This window comes from Pristis pectinata, chromosome 6, assembly GCF_009764475.1.
Source record: "Pristis pectinata isolate sPriPec2 chromosome 6, sPriPec2.1.pri, whole genome shotgun sequence".
NCBI lineage: Eukaryota > Metazoa > Chordata > Chondrichthyes > Rhinopristiformes > Pristidae > Pristis > Pristis pectinata.
In genome coordinates this window covers 92,026,736-92,041,951 of record NC_067410.1, presented here as the reverse complement: position 1 = coordinate 92,041,951, position 15,216 = coordinate 92,026,736, and the positions used below count along the sequence as shown (strand labels likewise).

General features: G+C 40.1%; 1 protein-coding gene across 3 annotated transcripts in view; it reads right to left on the bottom strand.

Annotated features, from left to right (window-relative positions):
• rnpepl1 (arginyl aminopeptidase like 1) overlaps positions 1–8,269 on the bottom strand; it is a 41,264-nt gene extending 32,995 nt beyond the window's left edge. For all 3 annotated transcript variants that reach the window (XM_052018894.1, XM_052018895.1, XM_052018896.1), the window contains exons 1-2: positions 7,567–8,269; positions 718–858 (exon numbers count right to left, since the gene is read on the bottom strand). In XM_052018894.1, coding sequence (XP_051874854.1) covers positions 718–858; positions 7,567–8,028 — 603 coding nt within the window. In that variant the 5' untranslated portion in view covers positions 8,029–8,269. The remainder of the gene's footprint in view (positions 1–717; positions 859–7,566) is intronic.
• Between the last annotated feature and the right edge of the window lie 6,947 nt (positions 8,270–15,216).

Sequence of the window (15,216 nt, the reverse complement as noted above, 5' to 3'; positions counted from 1 at the left end):
AATATTCAAACACCAGCAGCATGATTAAAGACCTGGAAAGCATTCAGTTTCTTACATATAGGGACTGCTTCCTTAAAAAGTAGGAAAAAACTTAGCTTTCAACTTTCATTCCTTTCCAAGGGAAGTTTGAATGCTAGTCCAGTGAAGCTAATCTGAGTGGATGACAATCACAGATGGTTCCTTGTCAAGTGATTTGAAATACTGGAGATGGTAAGGAACAGTAGTGCATGAAGCGATAAAATAAAATGCAGCAACATCAATGCAAGTCATTTAGTTCTGTGATGCATGCTTTTAATAAAGTGCCTGCACAAGTTCTATAACGGCTTATATTAAACTGTCACAATGTTAAGTAGAACTTCCACAGAACACTCTTCAATCTGGCTAGAGAGCAGAACACAGGAAGTTGAGAACATCATCAACAGATCAAAAATGCATTTCAACCAGGACTGCAGGGATATCTCGATGAAAATCACAACTTTAGCAGCTGGACTACACCGTACATTGCTGCTACTGGATCAGATTATGTGGTGTTTATGAAGAAAGAACTTGGATCAGGTTATAGTTTGTCTCTTTAAAGAGTCCAGATGCAAACTACCAGACAACAAACAAACTGATCTGTTGTCAACAGGAAACCCTGCAGCATCAATAGTTTCAGTTATTCATATAAAACAACATGTGGTAGAATAACTAAAGTGAAGTCAACAGTAACTTTCTTACCATGACTGTAGCAGAGTAAGTACTCTTGACTGCAGGTGTATCGAAACAGGGGAAGAAGGATCTGTTACACACTGAATGACCATGTGTGAAGAGGAATGGTTTGGAGTTTCCACTTGTTAACTCTGGATCCAGCCACCAAATCTGAGTGTGAAAGAAACATAAAACTGCCAGTTTAGTTTTTTCCCCTCGGTGTGAATCACTTACTAAAACTTTAATCTTGATTTCTTGTTAAAAAGGATCAGAAGCACACCAGTTATTCGACAATCACTCTTCATGTTTGCTGTTGCTCAGGGGGTCTGACCTCAAACCCATCCTTTTATGTCCACATCAGTAGTGCTATGGACAGTCATAGTGCTTTTCTGTTGTGTGCTGCATGTTGCCATTTCTTTGTGCTGGTGCATTGCTTCCATTGCATCATTTCATCAGGCAGTGGAAATAAGCTTACACGGTGCTTTGAAAGCCAGCAGCAGACACCATTAAAAAAGATCTGGAACTGTAACTTCTTGCCTGAAGTGAGCAGTGATTCCTGGTCTTCACCGCATCTTTAATCGGAACATGAACAAAACAACCAGTGTGGATTGTAGATGTTAGAAATTAATACTTCATATGATACTGGGAGTGATACTTCAACAGCAGGCACAAAAACGTCAGCTGTATGATATGCTGCATAACATAAGCAATTGGTTCAGGAGCTTCCCCAGTAACAGGGTTAAAATCAGATTATTTCAGGGGTCCAAAATGAAAAGACAATTTCATAATTTTCAAATAATTTTCTAGTGTTAAGTCAACTATTTTTCAATGCTTCTCATCAAGTTTAATATTATTTATTAAAACAGTTTTCTTACACCATCAGCTTCCAATTATATATTGTAACATCACAAATATGCCAAAGGCAATTCATAGAAAGAACCATCAAACAAAACTTGGTACAACTATATGTAAAGAATAGGTTGGATTTTCCTGGGAAATGCCAGCACATCCAATGGGAATTGCTATTAGTTCTCTGTGTAACTGTCAAGGCAGCCAGAATAATGCCCACGACAATAGAGTCCCAAACTTCTCGACGGGTTCACACCAGAAATTTCCAGACTGAATGCCAGTGATGGACTCATCATAGGGTCAAGCAGAGGAATACCAATTTCCTGTAACTTCCCAGTAATTAGTGAGAAATCTGCCCACTGAACCTGTTCCAGCTTTGACATGGTGCAGGTTAAGAGACTCCATTCACTTGAATGGAGAGGACAAGCTGCAAGGCAAGTTTCAGGTAATTTACATACTTTTGAAACCATTGCGTTAAAATAATTAAAAACTGTTTAAGTTGTGTTTTCTGTTATTTCCAAGCATTTTGCTTTTAATTTAAACTGAGAGATGAAATTTTAATGGGTCTTTGAATATGTGCGAATGTCAGGGACATTGACAGTTCTGACAGCTGGTAAGCCTGTGAGAATGATTTAGCTAGCTGTCAAGAGATTTCTATGGGTGGGGTGTGCCACTTAACATTGAAAAGACCAATCACTTTGGAAGAGGCTTCATTCAGGAAGCTGCCATCAGAAAGTTCATTCCAGGTAGTTGTGGATCTGAACCTGAATCATAAAATAAGGTTGCAAGTAGTAAAAACAAACTGAAAAGTGCTTTGGTTCCACTTTAAAACGGGACCAAGGTAGACATCGTAGGCCCTGTAGAGTTGCCTCAGTCCCTGTGACGAAGCTGTGAATGTGTGCTCCACCTATGACAGACAGCACAAGTGCGTACATTGGCAGTTGATAATATAGGAGGAAACACTGGAGTTTAATGAAACAAAGACTATTATCACAGAATTCAGAAACATGCACATTGTTGAAGAAACGCTGAGTGTTATAATGTCAAGCAAGTGTCTTGCTGAAAAAAGGTGGCATTTGGTGCCTTTGATATCATTAACTACTTCACTGAAAAATTCAAGAAAATAATTAAACAAAAAATGTTTTCAGCAGTCTACAATCATCACAATGCTGACCTTTTCCCCAAACTACTTTCCAATAAGAGTATTGAGTATAGAATAAGCTGAGCCCATAACAAGTACAACAAAGATTGTTTGAGTATTTCCATCATTGTCATATTTAAATTATAGAAACTGTGAAATAAGTTTAATTTTGAATAGTTTTTGAAAAACAAATCTCCCTGTAAAAAGTAAAAGAAAATCAAATGCTACCAAATTTCTGTCAAATAGATCAACTAATGTTTACTTTTTGATGGACAGTTATTTACGTTACTAGAGATACTTGGTCTGATCTCACAATTCTTGTAATTTTTTTTGTCCCAGAAAAGTTACAGGAAATATGCATGTACAATGAATGAAATTTCTAGCATCAGTCATCATTCCCTGGAAATGCCTACATCAAATCAAATTGATTAATTTCAATCTGAATTTAGTAATAAAATAAACCTTCTTTCTATAACTAAAGCTCCCTATTCTTTTGATGTCATCATATAATTCAGGAGGCAATAATGAAGCTCTTGATAGTTTGAGTGGACTAAAGGCTCATTCATAGACTATACAAATAGCAGAAATGTGATTTTCAATTATGTGAAAGAATATTCTCATAAACACCATGGGACAGCTGCATTAACTGTTGAAATATTTGCTTTAAACTCCATTCCAGACAGAAATGATGTTCACTTCCTTTGTGAAAAGGAAGAGGGTGGAACATAAAACAAAAGTGTGTCAATCTGTCACCGGGACCTGTTTCACTATTGAGTTAGGTCACGATAACATGTGCCTCTTCTTCATTTGGCCAACTGATTATGTATCAAACAGCAGATCTACTAGATCAGCATGGTTTCTGCACTCGACCTTAATTAAAACACTAGGGTCACAATCTGAACCCAATGTATAATCAGACAGATTTCATTTATAACTATGACAACATTGGAAGACCAATACTTTCAGTCCCCATCACAAATTTCCCAAGACAGTGACTCCATCCATCTCCTAGGCTATTTGAAAGTCAAATGGACTATTTGCAACCTTCATATCATATTTGGCTCAAAGCTGAGATTTTGTCCACATTTCTAAGCTAACTGTATACCTAACGATTCTAATGAATTCCTGGCCAGTCTCTCACATTCTATTTTTAATAAACTTGAGGTCACACCATTCTATTCACTCACCACTTAATTAACACTCAGATTTTAAACTCTCATTCTTGTTTTCAAATCCTTCCATTCTCTTGGCCCTTCCTATCTCTGTAATCTCTTCTACCCTTATAACGCTCCAAAATAATTGTATCTCAGAATTTAATCGGCCCACTAATGGCAGCTTTCAGCTCAGGAATTTCCTCCCTAGACCTCAATGCCTCTTTATTCCACTTTTCTCCTTTAAGGTTCCCATTAAAAGCTGCATCTTTGATCAAGCTTTATGCCCTCACATCTCTTACTGAACTCAGCAGTTGAAAATCACCTTGAAACACCCCAGGATATCTTGTCAAGGTAAAGGCACATCCTAACTTCGATTTTATCATATGGCACAGGACGACATTGTTCTGTTGATTTAGTCCTCGTTGGGTTCATTTCCCAGCTCTTCCCCTGTAACCCTTGAGCCAATCCAATTTCCATTCCAAAGCTCTGACTGACTGTTTCCACTATCCTTGGAGGCAGTGAGCTCCACAATCACTCCCAACTGAAAAATGATTTTCCTCCATGGCCTTTCAGCAATCATTTTATATTTGTGTCTCCTCTTCCTTGGATAATTTGCTAATGTGAACAGCTTCTCTCTATATGCATCCTATCAGAACCATTCATGATCCTGTGCACATTATCTGATCTTCTCTCAATCTTCTTTACTCCAAGAAGAACAATCCCATCTTCTCCCACCTTACTTTCTAACTCTCAGCTCTGGAAACGTTTTTATTAATCTTTTCTGCAATCTTTCTGGGACTTTCATATCCCTTCTAATGTGCAGTCACCAGAATTGGAGGCATTACCCCTGTTGTGGCTTAACCAGTTATATGAAGATTCAACATGACTTCTCTGCATTGTTGTTGTTCTTGTCTTAAGTGGAGCAAAATATTTTAAGGTTCTTCACTGGTACAAAAATATACAATCAAAATAACTAATGAAAATTTATATCAAGGGGACATTAACATAAAGGTGAGGAAGTTATGTTTCATTTGGGTTGAGTCTTGTCAGGGCTCATGTGAATTTCCACATTTCCTTCTCAGCACTAAAACCTTTGAATAATAGGTACAATGCAGATTCATCAAAATAACATAACAAGGTAAAGACAAATTGCATGAAATATAAAGACAGGTATGAGTCCCATGAATTTAGGAGATGGAAAGGTGATCTGAAAGAGTTGCTTACAACGTTAAAGGCATTAGACAGGATTTATACAGAAAAACTATTTCCACTAGGCAATCACAGAGGAGTGGATCTTAAAATTAGAGTTAGACCAATGAGGAGCAAAATCTGGAAGCTCTTATTCACACAAAGACTAATGGAAATTGGAAATTGGAAATCTCTCTAAAAACCCCACACAAGACCAATAAATGACAAGTGAAGTCTGAGGTTTGATGTTACATTAGAATAACCTGGAAATGGATCAAAAATGGGCAAATAGAAGTCAAGCACAAATACACTATGATTTACTGATAAAACAGGCTTTAAAGGCAGCACACCCCTACTTCAGTTATTCCAAGAACTTGAATAGAATTGTTTCAGTGTTGTTGCAGGGTGACATTCAAGCCCGCGGTTCAGCAAAATATCAGTTAGCGCGGGAGCTATGAAGGGAAGTTGGGTGGACGGTAGCCTAGTGGGATTTAAATAATGGGCTCCATCCAGTTCAGGAGGAGCAGACAAACTGCACATGACTGTCTATGAATGCACAAATATTGATTCTAACAAAATGTTTAGGTTGTTCTTTAATTTTTGTATCAAACTAGTCTCCTGGAACAGTGAGTGAGGTGGGAGAAAAGTCCACAGGGTATCCTGATACAGGTAGGAAATACATACGGTACGGTAAATTGTCTCAGAGTACATAGTTGCAGAGCTACTAGAGGTTTCCAAGAAGTTGGCTTTATGCTTACCACAGTAAAACAGTGAAGTATGAGGTCCTTAGTTTGGAAATATGACAAATAAATTTCTTATTTAAGTCAAAAGTTCAGACTGATCCCCAGTTTAAACAACAAAATAAAATTCAAGGACAAAATGACAGCATTAGGATCTTAAGGACCAAAGAAATACTAGCAGTAGACCACATGGCCTCTTCCACCTGCTCCACTATTCAATGAGATTGTGGCTTTATCTCAGCCACTTTCCTATATTTCTCTTGTGATTCTCTTACTATCCGAAAATATTTTTTTTTAAAATTAACTGTTAGGAGAGGGGGAACATGTGGATCTACAACAATATAGAGCTGCCACACTGTGAATTTTATAAAATGCACATTCTTTGTACTTTGGCTTAAAATGTTAGCTGAATATGTAAATTCATCTTCACCAGGGGAAAAAAGGTTGTCCAAAAACTCACAAGTTATCCATATTCAGATCTTTGAAAGTGTGAAGACAACTTAATAAAGCTGCCAAACCAGTAAATGGAATGCTAGGTTTTAGACACTGGGCATAAATCACAAATGGAAAAAGTCATTCACATTACTGGTTGAGTTTGCCAAGGTTTGGGCATCATGTTAGAGAAAATGACAAGGCCTTGTACACAGAACAAAAGAGAATTACTACAATATTACCAAGGTCGGGGTTCATTCCACAAGAACAGAGAAAGTTAAAAGGAGATCCTGTACAGGCATTCAAGGCTGAATAAAGAAAGACAACATCCACAGTCCAGGGATATAGGAGAGATTATAAATTGTATTACGCACAGGCTACGCAATCCCTGAGACAAGAGCTGAAGCACAATTTACAGTAACTTTTAAAATAGAATGGGCAAGTTTCTTCCATGGGGAAAAATAAAGAAAAATGTGCAAATAACTCTTTCAGAAAGCTGCCACAAGTGTAACAGGCTAATGGACCAAGTGCTGGGTGATGGGATTAATATGGAAGGGAACCCACTGGTCAGTGTAGGCGAATTGAACCAAGTGACCTGTTTCCATGCTGCATGATTCTAGCCCAAATAACCTCCTTCTGTTGTTGATGTAGCAAATGGTGCTACAGAAACGTTGCAGCATCCGATTCTGTGTTCTGACATTTTGAAAAATATATCCAGTTACAGGTTACAAAATAAATTGTCATTATGATCAAATATTAATGCAGCTGATAAAATGGGTTGTATTCCCCAAAGCAGTATTCCATCACAAAGCAAAATGGATTTTAATCTGTAAAATTCAAGGATTATGGTTATGACTAGGAGAAAGATTACTTGTTTTGTTTTCAAATGTCAGTTGATGTAGCAAATGTTGCTACAGAAATGCATTCTCACAACGGTACCGAACACCGGGTTTCCCAAACTGCCAAACTATTGAACTCAGTAAAGTGATAGCAATCCACCGCAGGACATAACTTTGGCACCTGAAGTAACAGAGCGGTGCCAATGAAGCTCTCCGTTCTTATCAAAAGCATTACAAGTGCGAGACACAAAATTAACTCATCGTACTATAGATAATACACATTAAAAGCTTTGTAAAAATATGCGTGTAATTTTTTGGATGCGGTTTAGTAACTTGCCCGGTGACAATTGCATGCCACATTGGTTGAATAACCAGAACGATAAGCTGTTTCTTTTTCTCCCTGTGGAGCCAGTTCGACAGGCTACAGATAGTTCTGTTTTCCGGGTGTGTGAGTGGTTGGACAACCCTGCCTTGAACGTGCACCTGAGGAAGGTGGGCTGGAGTTTGTGTTTTGAGTGAGTTTTAGACTCACTTACCGCTGGCCCGTCTGCTGTAGTGTACTTGATGATGATCTGGAAGTTGCTGTGAGGTTTGATAGCCGCCGGCAGCGTTATCACCAGCGACGAGCCGTAGTCGGTGAAGGGGTCGAGCCTGTGGCTGAGCGGCCAGCTGTTCTGAGCCGAGTTACACGAGCACTTGGCGCTGACCGAGCGGATGAGCAGCGACTGGTGCGAGTCGAGGACCAGGCTCCGGGTGGCGGGCTCCAGGCTCACCAGGTCCAGCACCTCGACCGCCTCGATCTGCCGCCGCACAAAGTTAATCTCCAGCTCCAGGTGCAAGTGCCGGATCTCAAAATGCTGGAAGTTGGAGGCGGACGCGATGTCGACGGGGCAGTGGGGTCCCCGGGGCCGGGGCCAGCTCCGCTCCTCGCTCTTGTTCGAACCGGTCACAACTTTCCGGCAGCAACAAAAAGTTGGCCGCTCGAAGGCAGCAGCCATGGTCCAGGAGAGAACAACAAGGGAAGATACTGAGGGGGGGGGGGGGGGGGGGTGGAGAGGGCCACCCCCGGCGCCAGAAACAGGCCGGAACCCCTGCAAAAATGGCGTCGGCACCTCCACTACGTGATATCCATGAGCTCCCGGAGTCCCGGTGACAAAAACAAAAGTGGCAGCAGGGAGAAAGCAGATCCCGGAGGCACAAGATCGGAGCCCCGGCCCCGGTAAAACAGGAAGTAAAGGAGAGGCTGCAGCCGCCAGGGCAACCGCCAGAGGGCACCGGGCAGGGAGCCGGCCAATGGGCGGAGGGCACACACCCAGGTGGCAGGGAGGGGGGCAAGGCCAATGGCCGGGAGCAGAAGTGGACAGGGCAGGCAATGGGGCAAGACCAGGAGCAGGGCAGGCAATGGGGCAAGACCAGGCACCAGGAGCAGGGCAGGCAATGGGGCAGAGCCAGTGTCCAGAAGTAGAGCAGGTAATATGGCAAGACCAGTGACTGGGAGCAAAGAGAGACAAGGAGATCAATGGGGCAAGGAGGTCAATGACCAGGAGCAGGGAGAGGCAAGGTAGGCAATGGAGCAAGTCGAGCGACCAGGAACAAAGAGAGGCAAGGAGGGCAACCTGGCAGGTCCAGTGACCAGTAGCAAAGAGAGCCAAGGAGGGCGATAGGATAGGGTCAATGGCCAGGAGCAAGGAGAGGCAAGGAAGGCAATGGGGTGTCAGTGACCAGGAGCAGGGATAAGCTTGGTGGGCGATAGGATAGGGTCAATGACCAGGAATAGAGAGAGACAAGTAGTGAGGTAAGGCCAAAGGCTAGTTGACAGAATGAGGGAAATAATAACAATGAGGCCTGGACAATGTTCTGGCAGAAGGAAGGATGACAATAGGGTGACACTAATAAAATAACATGGGGAAGGTGTGGCATTGCTACAGGGATTGTAACAGGTGTTAGATCAAAGGCAATGGGACAAGGCTAATCATAAGGTGGTAGATGGAAAGAATGGCAATGAAAAAATGGCAGACAGGAGATGCAATGGGGCACAACCAATACCACGGTGACAAATAAAGAAATTAGGGCAATGGGGCAATAACATGCCAATTGTAATGCTATGTAGAACAATACTATCCTGCTGTATTTGGAACTTGGCACTATGAACCTGTCAAATCTGTTGGAGGTTAGATTTGATGGTTGTTGTGTCTAGTTTTTCTCCCATGGTAAGATAAGGCAGGAAATGAGCTAATGACTTGCAACAGTTATTATTTCATGTTGCATCTCCTAAAGAAATAGATTACAAGCTCAAAATAGTAGACTCTTTTTTGCAAAGAAAATATACTTTTCAGAAAGGGCAGTTTCAGGACCAATGGAGCTGGAAGCAGTATCTTTAAATGCGATTAAATCTCATCTGTTGTGGGAATCAGCTATTATCTGACCAAGATTGGATGCTCCAGCTCCAGAGTCAATGGCTGGAGAAAGGTTGATGGGGGAGTGACTCATTATAGTCTTTGCAATGATTCAGTGGAGAAAATTATGTTTCATTTAAGACTGTATATAAAACAAACAGGTTAGTGACAAAGGCAGTGGTGAAGCTGGAGAGTTGGATTTCCATCAGAATATATATGGAAGCTGAATCCACATCTATGGATGGTGTCATTGGGGGATGGATTTATCTTTGAATCACTTCAAAAGACCAGATTACAACCAGATATGCAACACCAGAATCAAATGAAGTCCCAGTGAGCCAGATGATCAAAGAAAGGCATTAGATGAGGGTTATGTACAAGGTTATGCCATGGCCAGCCAAATTGTTGAGAAAAATAGAGAGCTGATTTGAACAGTAGAAATAATCTGTGTCTTTGTTTGGTACTGCTAAGATTCTGATTGGACAGATTAAAAATGGGTAAGAGGTAAATCTTGAGGAAATAACACTGAAGACTGAACAAAAGGAGATAGGATAGTGGTTAACAAAGATAGTTGGGTACTTGTGTAGGGAGGATTTATGGCATAGAAAATGAGACCATCAAGGGGTGCATTAACAATTATTTCAGCTATTGTGGGAGCCTGAAATTAAGGAGGGGGATAAGAAGAAAATGGAAAATAGAAGAAAATGGAAGAAAACTGAAAATGAGCACCTTCCTCAGTAAAGTTACTGTTCTTCACAAGTCTGAACATCAGGTGCTGAAAGGCTGTCTTGTTCTTAAGTATCATAACCAAGTCTGAGGCTATCGTGACATCCATGCACCTATCACTTTCAGCAGTAATCTTGTCATGACAACAACCTTTCCCTCAATGTCAACAAAAGAGCTGGTCATTGACTTCAGGAAAGGGGGTGGTGTACATGCACCTGTCTACATCAATGGTGCTGAGGTCGAGAGGGTTGAGAGCTTCAAGTTCCTGGGTGTGAACATCACCAACAGCCTGTCCTGGTCAAATCATGTAGATGCCACAGCCAAGAAAGCTCACCAGCGCCTCTACTTCATCAGGAGCTAAAGAAATTTGGTTTGTCCCCTTTGACTCTCACCAACTTTTACCGATGCACCATAAAAAGCATCCTATCTGGATGTATCACGGCTTGGTACGGCAACTGCTCTGCCCAGGACCGCAAGAAGCTGCAGAGAGTTGTGGACACAGCCCAGTGCATCACGGACACCAGCCTCCCCTCCTTGGACTCTTGGTGTAGCAGCCAGCATAATCAAAGACCCCACCCACCCGGGACATTCTCTCTTCTCTCCCATCGGGTAGAAGATACAGGTGCCTGAGGGCACGAACTACTAGACTTAGGGACAGCTTCTACCCCACTGTGCTAAGACTATTGAACGGTTCCCTTACACAATGAGATGGACTATGACCTCACGATCTACCTTGTTATGACCTTGCACCTCATTGCACTGCACTTTCTCTGTAGCTGTGACCCTTTACTCTGTACTGTTCCTGTTTTTACCTGTACTACATCAATGCACTTTGTACTAACTCAGTGTAACTGCACTGTACAATGAATTGACCTGTATGATCGGTTTGTAAGACAAGCTTTTCACTGTACCTCTGTACAAGTGACAATAATAAACCAATACCAACAGCTAAGATCAATAAGTTCAGATAATTACATTTTCCTCCCTGCCAACTCAAACTAATTCTGCTCATTCTGCAGTTAGCCCATCTAGCTGTACATTAGTTTCTTTCTGTAATAACCTCACAAGCCCTAGCCACTGAGAAAAATACATATTGTTAACATAGATTTATAACCACAATACTCACACTTAGTACAAAATGGAATAATCTATTTACATTCTGAATTTAACCCCTCCTTTATCTTGGGAACCAGGCAACTTGCTTTCAAAGTCTTAACTGTAGGTAGGATCCACAATAGTGTAAAATCTACACAAAAATAAAATAGGAGCAGAAGTAGGCCACTCAGCCCTTCTAACCTGCCTCACCATTCAACATGATCTATGCTGGACTCAACTCCTGTGCCAGTTCCCTATAACCCTTAATTCTTCGATCTTTCAAATATTTATCTAATTCTATCTTAAATATATCTAATGATCTGGCTTCCACCATCCTCAAGGGCAGAGAATTCCAGGGATTCACTACCCTCTGGGAGAAGAAATTTCTACACACTCCGTTTGAAATGATCGGCCAGTTATTTTGCAGCATGAACTCTTACTTGTGACTTCCCCACTAGTGAAAACTTTTATGATCTTATATGTTTGAATGTCACCCCTAAGTCTTCTAATCTCCAAGGATTACAGACACAAACTGTCTAGCCTCTCTTGATAGGACAACCCTCTCATCCCAGGAATTAGCCTTGTGAATCATTGTTGGACAGCCTCCAATGCTACCATATCCTTTTTAGGATAAAGAGACCAAAACTGTGCCCAGTAACACTGTTTATTGTCTGGAATGTGTTTCATTGGCTAAATAACCTTTGATCGTTTCTTATTTTACCTTAATAGTCGAAGACTGAACAAGTGAGATAATTCAAATTATCAAAGTAAGAGTTTACAAAGTATAGCTTGGTTAAATGAAAATCAGAATAACTGCAGATGCTGAAGGTATGAAATATAAACAAAATTCTGGAAACAGGCAGTAGGCCAGGCAGCATCTATGGAAAGAGGAAAAAAAAAGTTAATGTTTCGGGTCAAAGACCTTTCCCTAGTTGAGTGTTTCCAACATATTCTGTTTCCGTTGGTTTAAATTCTACATTTTAAGTATTCAAACAAATTGGGCAGGTAAAGACCAAGAAAAGGGCTGAAACTATGCTGTAATTTTTCCCATCCCCATCATTCAAAAGTATGTTTTTCCAAACTATGAAGTTTAAAAACCATTGTTTTAAAGCATATATTACATAATAGAGGTAGCTAAATTTAAAAGTGGACTCTTTGATAGTCTCTTTAGTGAACTAAATATCAGCCTGTTTCCTGAGTGGGACCTTCTGCCTGCACTAATAGCTAGACTTTCCCCATTCCCCCGTATTTCCCTTTGATGGATCTGAGAGGTTGATCTTGCCAGTCCAGACTGTCGCAGATCCAAGTTACAAGGACTGAGTAGTGGAATAGAAGCCTGTCTATGAAGTGCCTCTGGACGATATTGTCAAGCAGCAAAGCCCAACCTTCATTTTTGACAGCTATCAAAGCTGTCCAGGTTTTTTCAATACTTCTGAATGTCTCCAACTTTTAGAAACAAAACAAATTAAAATGGATAATTCAAAAACGTTAAATTATTTTTCTAAAGAAAAGGAAACCATATCTAAAAGGTTGAAAAACATTTTTTTCAAATTGAACACATTAAACAAATCACCTAAAATGAAAACAAAACTCTTCCCTTTCTTCTCCGAAGCTCTACAATTCCTATTGAAATAAATGCATTCACTGATCCTACCCTGGGTTTAACCCGAGACCAGACTCCTCCGTGTATAAAAAATCTGGACCATTATCTTGAATATGTTACAGGAATCTACTGTGCATAAACAATAAGGACAAATCTAGTTTCCACTTAGCTTGTACAAATTAAGCCAGGTTCTCAGAATTCAGTAAAATATCATTGCCCCACAATTAAACAAGTATATACTCATAAACCATATTATTGGAATTTACATTTTTGAGAAATTATTATGAACAAAAATATTGTTTTAAAATAGCACTTTTACAATGATCACAATGATAACGCCCAGCATTATTACAAAAGTAATTGGACTACACTTCCGAATTTCTGAAACCAGTTCAACAACCAAATTAATACATCTATCTAAACGGGAGAAAATCAAGACAGATCCTGAGCTTAGCACTCTTACAAATGTAGCTTCCTGCTTATTTCATGAAGTGTTTATCTGGTGCTTAATTTTTCCATTTGAATGGTTGTAGCAGGAAGTTGAAACACTGAACATTACAAAACATTAGAAAGCTAAAAGAAACAGGGAAAAGAAAGTACTAAGTTTCCTTCTAATTTCCAGATAATACTATATCCACAAACATCAGCTTCATTGAATATATCTTACCTAGTTGAAGTCTTGGGGGAAATACCTCTGTGTGTATTGATATTCCTGCATTATTGGTTTATCATTATTGTAATAGTCCAGATTTATAAATTCATGTGGTATTCAACAAATGAAGGATGTAGCCCAGAATCAAATTAGTGACCATTCAGGCATTCATGCTGCATCGACCGACCACTGGAATGGACTTATTCAAAAGATCCTAAAAACAGGGGATGGCTTCCCCCTAAAGCATGTCAGTATTTGACCAGAACTTCATTGATGCCTACCTCAGTTTAGATTGTGATGAATCAGAAAAATATTGGATAACTACAATTGACAATGTCCTGATTATGTAGAAATACCAGATGGACTCTGCAGAACTATAATGTTTTTTTTCTCTGCTGAATGAGCCTTTTCCAATTAGTCATCTATAAATGAATGCTGCCCTTATTGCTCGATATTTTTAAACTTTCAGGCCAATTCTTTCAAGATTCACTCTTGGATTTGACCTGCAACAGTCCCAAAATAAATTGGTTTATTATCATCACATGTACTGAGGTACAATAAAAAAACATTTGTTTTGCATGCCATCCATACCATTTCATTACAATTGTACATTGAGGTAGTACAAGGGAAAACAATAACAGAATACAGAATAAAGTGCTACAGTAAAAGTGCAGTGCAGGCAGACAATAAGCTGCAAGGCCATAATGAGGTAGGTTGTGAGCTCAAGAGTCCATCTCATCATACTAGAGGACCTTTCAATAGTTTTATAACAGCGGTAGAGAAGCTGTTCTTGAGCCTGGTGGTACATGATTTCAGGCTTTTGTATCTTCTGCCTGACTAGAGGGGGGAGAAGAGAGAATGGCTGGGGTCTTTAATTAAAGAGTCCATGGAGGGGAGGCTGATTTCCATGATATGCTAAGGCTGCATCTCCACGATATGCTAAGGCTGCATCTCCACAACTCTGCAGTTGCAGTCTGCAATACCAAAATTGTCGGAAGCATTGCCATTTAAAAGTAGATTTTCTTAAAATATAAATTATGCTCCTAAATTCACTCCTTCAGGTTATTTACAAACTATTCACTGCTGTTTATAGTGATTAGAATATAAATATTAACTGTATTAGCTGGAGAACTTTATACAAAGTATCCCCCAGATCCTTGTGAATAACAGATAGGTCTGTACAATTTGTAGAATTATGACAATAAAATCCTTCCTTGGAGAAAAAGGTGCATAGAGCAGGTCTAGAAGAAGTTTAATTTTCTGGATGGATGAAATCTTGACAGCTTAGCTAGCAGCCATATCTGTACTTCATTTAAAAGGTTCATTTGCCCGGCAAGAAAACAAGTACGTCTTTAGAAGGATCAACACAAGAAATAAGGAGTGGCCACAAAACCTCTCAAGTCCACTCCACTATTCAGTAAGATCATGGCTCCACTGGTCATTAGCTTTAGTTTAAATTTAATTGGCCTGATCCCAATAATCTCTGATTTCAATGTTGTTGTAGTTCAAAAATCTCTCAGCCTCCGATACACATTTCACGAATCAGTATCCACAGGAAGCTGGGGTTGAGAATTCTGATGATTCTTAATGAAATTTCTCATCTCAGTCTTAAATGGTCATCTTGTTTTCCTAATACTCCCCACCTTCTCCTGAATTGAATCTATTGCCTGACCTTCTGAGGCAAGATCATTATCAGATTATCCCTCCCTGCCTG